We start from the raw sequence: 7,707 nt of genomic DNA on the forward strand, positions 1-7,707 counted from the left end.
GAAAGCACTTAATGTGATCGTAGATCTTTCAACATTATACAATTGATAAGGTTAACGCATTGGGTTAAGTGGAGTTAACTAAGTCCTCCATACTACTAATTGATTTGCTAAAATTGATTCACTAATTAAAAGGCTTCTAGATATATATACAAATAAAAGAAGACAAGTTAATTGATATTCAATAAAGGAACTACTCAAGGGGTAGAAATGATAGAGTTGATGTTCAAATGTGTATTTCTGTTGGTATGTCTATTGTGTTAATAAGATGAATAATATTACTTATGCTGAGGCAGTTCAAGCATTGCAAGCAAGGATTAGGTGATTCTAGCCTCTAATGATGAGATGTTAAAAGATACTAGGGTTCCCTAATGCTATTTGATTGATGGCAAGTATATACTTGGGAAGATATCAAAGCTAAACACCCCAAGTTTGGGCCAAGATCCAAAAGGTAAAACATTGAGGAAAAGCAACCGGAATACGAGTTCTTTTTATGGCGACATGTTCCTTTCCCTCGTTATCTTTCTCTTCAATCCCGTGAAAACAGGGTTGTGGGAGAGCAGCATTCAAAATTATTGATCGAAGACTTGTGGTTACTTTTTTGCAAAATGCATCAGTGCAGTATATACTAAAGCCAGCAGAAACAGAAATATCGAATCGGACCCTATTATGTACGCTTTTTGCTGAGCATGCAAGTAGTATCATCAGTTCATACGAACCATTTGAGTATAATTACATCAATAATATACGAGGATCAAAATTTGTTGGCTGGACAAATGAATATCAGGGCACGTCTTTAGATTAAATTCCTTCCCAGCTGGACTACACTGCCAGGGACAATGTTAGTGTTTTCTCTAGGCAAGCATTTGCAAAAAGATTAGGTAATTTTGACATCTGTTTGGAACACAATTAAAGAAACTCGAATGTAATTTGAGTCTCTTTCTTGGTAAGGCCGGCCCGGAGAGACTCTTTGGGTTGTCATGTGTGGTCTCAAGATCATGTGTATTTTGTAGGATCATAATGAGACGGTTCATACATGATGGGTAGTCAAAAACACGTAAGTTTAGGAGAAAGCCAGCATTTGGAAAGCAGGGCAGTAACTTTTACGAGGGCTAGAAGGCTGGCATGAAGTTTGGGTGGTTCAGATGAGGCTTAGATATGATAGAGAATAGGTGAGATTAAGCAGCATATGTGGGATGATCAAAATTGAAGGAAATGTTATAAATAAGTACACATTGAGACAGCTTTTCATCATAGTGACGCCTCAAAGTTGCAGCCATAACACTGATGCATTCACATTGGCATAGATCATCCACATATGGCACATAAAAACTGCTTAGAAATTTGCTGAAATGCCCAAAAAAGTTAATGCTCAACTTCTAAGCACCTTGTACAGGACATGTCAGCACCTCGCATTCAGAACGTCTCCCTATGATGTGCTTTTCACTTGCTCTAACTCGTTCACTTACGACTCCATCCAATCCTCATAAATCGATAGTTCTAGGTCCTTCCTCACCCTTTTCACATCACCAGTGCCCACTCTGTTTTCTGGTGATTGCAAAGACCTGCAAATTTGCCCTCAAAATATGAATGATCTTAACAAGAAGGCAAAAATGCCCTCGAAAACAAGGAAAAAAATCACAAGACTGCCCGTTACCTGTAGGCAAAGAGAGGGGAGTCTAGGAAAACGGAAGGATCTTAGACAGATAGTGTACTTACATGAGCTTTTAATGTGCAGTATGTAACATGCCCAAATAATACGGCAGGGATTTTGATGCCTAAATTACATGGCAAGGATTATGGCAGCCAAAGGATTATGGAATCAAGGCCAAGAAAGTTAGGGTTTTCACACAGTAGGCCAAAGGAAAGAATGCAAAAGACAAATTTGTGAGATGCTAGGCTTCAACGCAAAGAAAGAAAGCCTTACCTGCAAGGAAGTTCATTACTTGCTGTCTTTGCATCAACACCATCCTTATCATTCTGAATCTTTCCATGCTCCTGGCTTGATTTCGGTGCCATGAATTCTTCTGCCATCTCCTCTCCATCTTCAACAGGAGGATCATAATTGTGGAGCAACCTCCTCCACTTGCGAATCTGCCCATCCCAACTGCGTTTGCTGCATACTTGCTTGGTATTTGGAGTGTGAGGGTCTTTACTTTTTCTTTTGAACCTGAAAAGATAGGAGAGAACATGAAGGCAGCAGAAAAGAAAGCCATAAATTCTGATTTAGAACTTGATTGTTGGAGAAGAGATCTGCAAGTAAATGGAAATTTCACAACACGTGAACCACTCTTGTACTGTCAAAACAGTTCAAAAGCAACTGATTGAACAATAGGGCAACAGGAAAGCTCAACACATAAGGGCAGCCTTGATACCCTTGCAGCTATCACAAAGCACTGGAAAGGTTGTATACTGACAACATAGTTGCATGAAACGGAAAAGGCAACGGCCAGCCTTTGGGAAACGGCAAAGGCTCAAAACTAGGAGACGAAAACGGCTAGGGAACGGTGGATGTATGATACATGATATAAAAATAATGAAAAAAATGATAGCTAGGGAAAAGTTTGAGGAGTACACCATCATAGTTTGAATAAATAGTGAGTAAAATTTGTAGAAAATCACTAAACAAGCATTAGATGAGACAAATCAGCGGGTGATTTTTTATTGGAGATTAGGAAACGGAGAAACGGAGATGGAAACGGCAACGGCGACTCTCACGAAACGGCATTTCCATGTTTCCGAGTTAGGAAACGGTTTCCTGTTACTATGACTGACAAGGGCTATAACAAAGAGGTTTAAATCCTTTGCAAACAAAGAAAGCATAACATGGTCCCCACAAAGCAAAAGTAGTATTTCCTGCCACTTTTTGCAGGTAAGCAAAACCCCAGCCCAGCATCAACTTGCTTGATCACATCACAAACCAGAATGGATCAACAAAACTCATTAACAAATTCAACCATTAACTGCATTGCCTCTCTTCGAATACCAAACAAACACCTCACATACAGAACAAAAGTGCATAGGCCAGAAAACTAGCTTAAATTGAGTAGATATTGCAAATATACAGTCTGAATTGATAACATGGTGGTGGTGGATGGACTGGCAAGGAGTGATACTAACATGCCCATACCTTGGTATCAGCTCGATGTAGCGTTCATATCCCAGGGTGTTTTTTCCAAATTCGATTTGCTTGTGCCTTTGACTCAGTCGGTGAACATCATTCTCCTCTGCTTGCTCTTTCACAGCTGAGGCAACAAGAAATTACAGTCCACTCAGAAAATTGAGGATGCAAACAAGACTCTAAGCACCAAAAATCTCTGGTAAATGTGCTTCAAAGCTTATGGATGGTAAAGATTAGGTTTTCACCTGGAGCAACTTTGATTTGGAACTTGTTACTAACATCAAGAAGCACTCTTGGACGTGGTTGCGAAGACTCCACGATAGATTGCTTGTTCCTCTGAGTTTGATCAGGGATGCTTACATGCTGGTTTTCTGGAAAAACAGCTATGTCCTTTTCTGTAGCAGAAGCAGGAGAGCATATTGGCAGATCTGGGAACCTGTCTTTCATGTCAAAATTGGTACAGGAGTCCATCCTTTCACCACCTTCTCTGTTGATAATCTTCATTTCAGAAGCTGTAGACACCATATCTCCACCTTCTGTGATGTCATCAAGCATCTCAACAGTTGTAGATTCTATGTCACTTTTGAACATGAAGCCAGAATGCTCACAGTGCGGACGTCTGATTGTAAGACTTTTCTGATCAAAATCGTGTTCATCATGTGCTGATGGTGGTTTCCCATGCTGTTGTGAACAACCCTCTAACTTGATCTTCTCTTTGCTGTCTGTTTTGTTATCATCAAGTATGATGATATCAACGTCTTTTAATTTGCTTAGTCTGTCCAACCGCACTTGAAAAAGATCATGGTTCACTCCCTGTTTTGTATGAAGAGTTTTGACACTCTGACCCAAGCCTGGCGTACTAGAAATGTGCAACTCTTCTTTGAGAGAACTATACCTGTTTTCTGTTGAGTTGCTGCCGGGGTTGCCACCACCGAAATCCTTTGACTCAGAAAAGGCTAATAGTATCTGATCTACCGCACCATATCCAGGCTTCACACAATCATGGCCACTTGAAAGCCTCTCGTTGGAGTTAGAAGCATCAGGCGAGTTAGAGTCCCTGAATGATCTCTTGGTCCCTGCTTTTCTCTCATGGTTTTTTAGCTCTCCAAACCCTGATCTCTGCTCGCCTTCTACCCCTGTCACAGAAGGCCCGGTTTGGTGGGATGGAGCATAGCATCTGGATGACGAGACACGCGGCAATTCTTCTGCAGAGTTGGAAGGTCTGGAATCGGTCGATTCGCTGATGGCAGAGATCTGGTTCTTCTGTTGGATCTGCTCACCTTTCAGATCGATAATCTCTGCTTCTTGTTTTCCCTGCACACGGGGCATGGTTCTGAGTGGCAGAGAGGAACGATTCTGAGCTCTCACAAGCCTCATCTCGCAAGCCTACTCTGCAATGGGGTTTTCTTCAGATTGCCGCCATATGAAGCTTCTAAGAACTAGGGTGAGAGAGAGAGGCGTGCAGTTCAAAGCCTCAGAAGTTTAAAAAGTGTGCTTGTGGTGGGAGATTTTTTTTAAATTTCCCAAGGAGGGAATTTGGTAACAGATTATGGTGTTTTCACACTTGGGCTTTACACACTTGCTCACCTTTACACATTTCCTCACCTATACAAAGGCCTGCAAGCATTAAGACCATCAACCCATCAAGCTAATATTCTGAACTACAAGGAGCTTCAAACTTTCTTTCCTCTTGGTGGAAGATTAGCATTGATCCTTGACGTTTGGTGCTTATCAATAACATTAAGATCACCTACCCTATGTCCTTCACAGTTATTGTTTAGAAGATTTCTAAAGATGATAATAAACTAACCACAGTTGGTCTCCATACTTTGTTTGACCATTAAGATCACCTACCCTATGTCCTTCACAGTTATTGTTTAGAAGATTTCTAAAGATGATAATAAACTAACCACAGTTGGTCTCCATACTTTGTTTGACCATTGGATTGTCCATCTTGACCCACTCATTGTCCCCCTTTCATGACCACAAGTGTGATGGTAATTTTTTCCCCTTCATCTTTTCTTCATGAAAAGTCTTATCATTATGTTGTGTCCAAAGGAACTGTGCCTTCTATTTCAAGAACATTCTTACCTCTACACTCTTGCTTGTATGCCAAGCAAGAATTCTTCAAAAATGGCTATGCTATGTTTTGTCAAGTTTGCACTGCTACTTTGTTTAATGTTACAAAGATGAGTTATTGTGACATGTGCTAGTTGTATACTCTATGCAAAAGGGATGATGCTACGCAAGCTATGAAACAAAGGTCATCAATCTACGCAAATGAGAGAGAGAGAGAGAGAGAGAGAGAGAGAGAGAGAGAGTGTGTGTGTGTGTGTGTGCAATGTAAGGTAATTGCTTATTTGTGCAATTTGGATGAAAAATTTCCCATATAAAAACATGTATTAACGGTGATAGATTTTTGGAATCCTGGTAATAATTAAGCATTTTCTAGATAGCCCGCCGATACTTGGAGTTGAATTAGGTGGAGAATAGTGTTGCCAAGTTGTCAATTAAATAAGAATCCATTGGTGGATGTCAATAAGGTGCCTCTAACAAGTTTAGCCGACTTTGCTTCCCAATATTTTGCCATAATTGTTCATTTATGGTGGATTCTATATCTACAACTCATTGTATTAAGTCATTTCAATCGGTTATCTCATTCATTTATAAACTTGCACTAACTCAGCACAGTGACATTAATCATATATTTTGTAAACCAAGCCTGGGTGCTAGAAGTCCATGATTCCAGATTAAGCCAAGGTTGGGCTACATATGCGACTTGCCCATGTTATATTTTTTGGTTCATGGAAGTGTGAGAGCAAACGAATGAAATAGGGAGCCATTGAGAAAGCTTCAAAAATCAGTAGAGTGAAATAAGCTGAAAGATACCACAAAGTTGGCACAAAAATGTTTGTTTCATTCTATAGAGGTGGTACAATATGTAGCTTTAGAAAAGGCATCTTTCACCATATGATTTTCATATTTCTTATAATATATCCTTTAATTAAGTCCTAGAGTCCCTCAATTATCCTAACTAGTCTCATTCACAACAACTACCACTCACATGACTTATTCAACACTCACATGACTCTCAAGTTTCACTAATCATTTATCCCTTTGACCATATCTTGATGTTCCCACATAAAAAATGGTTAAATATTATCTCAACACTCTATCTAGTTCATATTCCTTGTGGAGTGTAGATGTGATATCACCAATTTTAACACCATGTCTTGATATCATAATATGATTAACAAATGGGCTAGATGATGGGGAACCAATGATGATGTTAAGGCAGCAGTCAATGCTAATCAAGCTCTACAAAGGTCAAGTGATTATGTCACCCTCATTTTTAGGTTAAAATGCTTTTACTGCCTAAAAATAGTAGGTTGTGGTTGGGAGTGGTCAGGCTAGACGATGTTCAAAGGGACAACAAGGATTCATCTTTTAAACCATCAAATCTAATTAAGATGAAACTCTTACCAAAAATAGCAATTTTCATAAATATTAAGTTGGTCCTATGGAAGTTACAGTGGTGTGTTTGAGGTGCTAAGAGTAGCACACGGACAAAATTTGGGCAATATCTACTGCTCTAGCAAGGTGATTTAAACTAATGGACACTATCACACACCAAGGGTTATGTGTCACACTACAGTCTCAACATTACAAAGGTTGAGAATATTTCACACTATAGTCTCAAGTGGAACAAGAATCTACATCAACAGAAGAAGACAAGTTCCCAACTTTATTCAAAAAAACAAACAAACAAAACCGGATAGCATGACTAGAAAACCAATTTAGCCTTGTCTATTAAGTAACGGCAAGTAGTGCGTAGTAACAAAACCCATGCCAACACTAAAGTTTACCCAATAATGTACCTAGGCTTAATTTATAAAGAATAAAGAGATGGAGAGCTACACTAAGGTCTAAGCAAGATTTGGGCCTAAAACATGCAAAGTACCCATAACTTAACTTATCTATTTATATATATTTCATTTTTCTCTATTTTCTAAGGGACCATGTAAACCATAGCTATGCTCAAGTGTGCATATCTCCTGTAATCTGTGAGTACCATTGCATTTATGTGTGTTTAGTCCAATTTAATCTCAAGTCTGATAAAGTGATGCATCAAATGGCTCACCTGCATTTATGTGTGTTTAGTCCAATTTAATCTCAAGTCTGATAAAGTGATGCATCAAATGGCTCACCTGCATCCTAGACTAAGCCTAGCTCCTACCTCTACTAGTGTAACAATATGTTTATAGTCTTCAAGACCAAACCATTTACGCAACCTATGTATGTACTTTGATTGCAACATCACAATACCATCATCGTGTTGCATAAATTATATACCCAACTAATAATGCAACGAGCCCAAATCTATCATCTCAAATGACACATGTAATTCAGCCTAAATAATAATGCAACGAGCCCAAATCTGTCATCTTAAATGACACATGTAATTCAGCCTAAATATTAATGCAACGAGCCAAAATATATCATCTTAAATGACACATGTAATTCAGCCTAAATAATAATACAACGAGCCCAAATTTATCATCTCAAATGATACATGTAATTCAGCCTTA

At 39.0% G+C, this 7,707-nt stretch overlaps 1 protein-coding gene across 1 annotated transcript; it reads right to left on the minus strand.

The window, feature by feature from the left end:
- Positions 1-774: 774 nt before the first annotated feature.
- On the minus strand, positions 775-4,584 carry LOC147612786 (uncharacterized). The gene is made up of 4 exons (XM_086783397.1): positions 3,364-4,584; positions 3,128-3,242; positions 1,925-2,167; positions 775-1,562 (listed from the first exon to the last, which is right to left on the minus strand). The coding sequence occupies exons 1-4, from the start codon at positions 4,493-4,495 to the stop codon at positions 1,463-1,465; spliced, it is 1,590 nt and encodes a 529-aa protein (XP_086639523.1). The 5' UTR covers positions 4,496-4,584; the 3' UTR covers positions 775-1,462.
- Between the last annotated feature and the right edge of the window lie 3,123 nt (positions 4,585-7,707).

The sequence above is a fragment of the Cibotium barometz genome, chromosome 45 (genome assembly GCF_041138505.1).
Source record: "Cibotium barometz isolate CiBa-2024 chromosome 45, ASM4113850v1, whole genome shotgun sequence".
Lineage (NCBI taxonomy): Eukaryota > Viridiplantae > Streptophyta > Polypodiopsida > Cyatheales > Cibotiaceae > Cibotium > Cibotium barometz.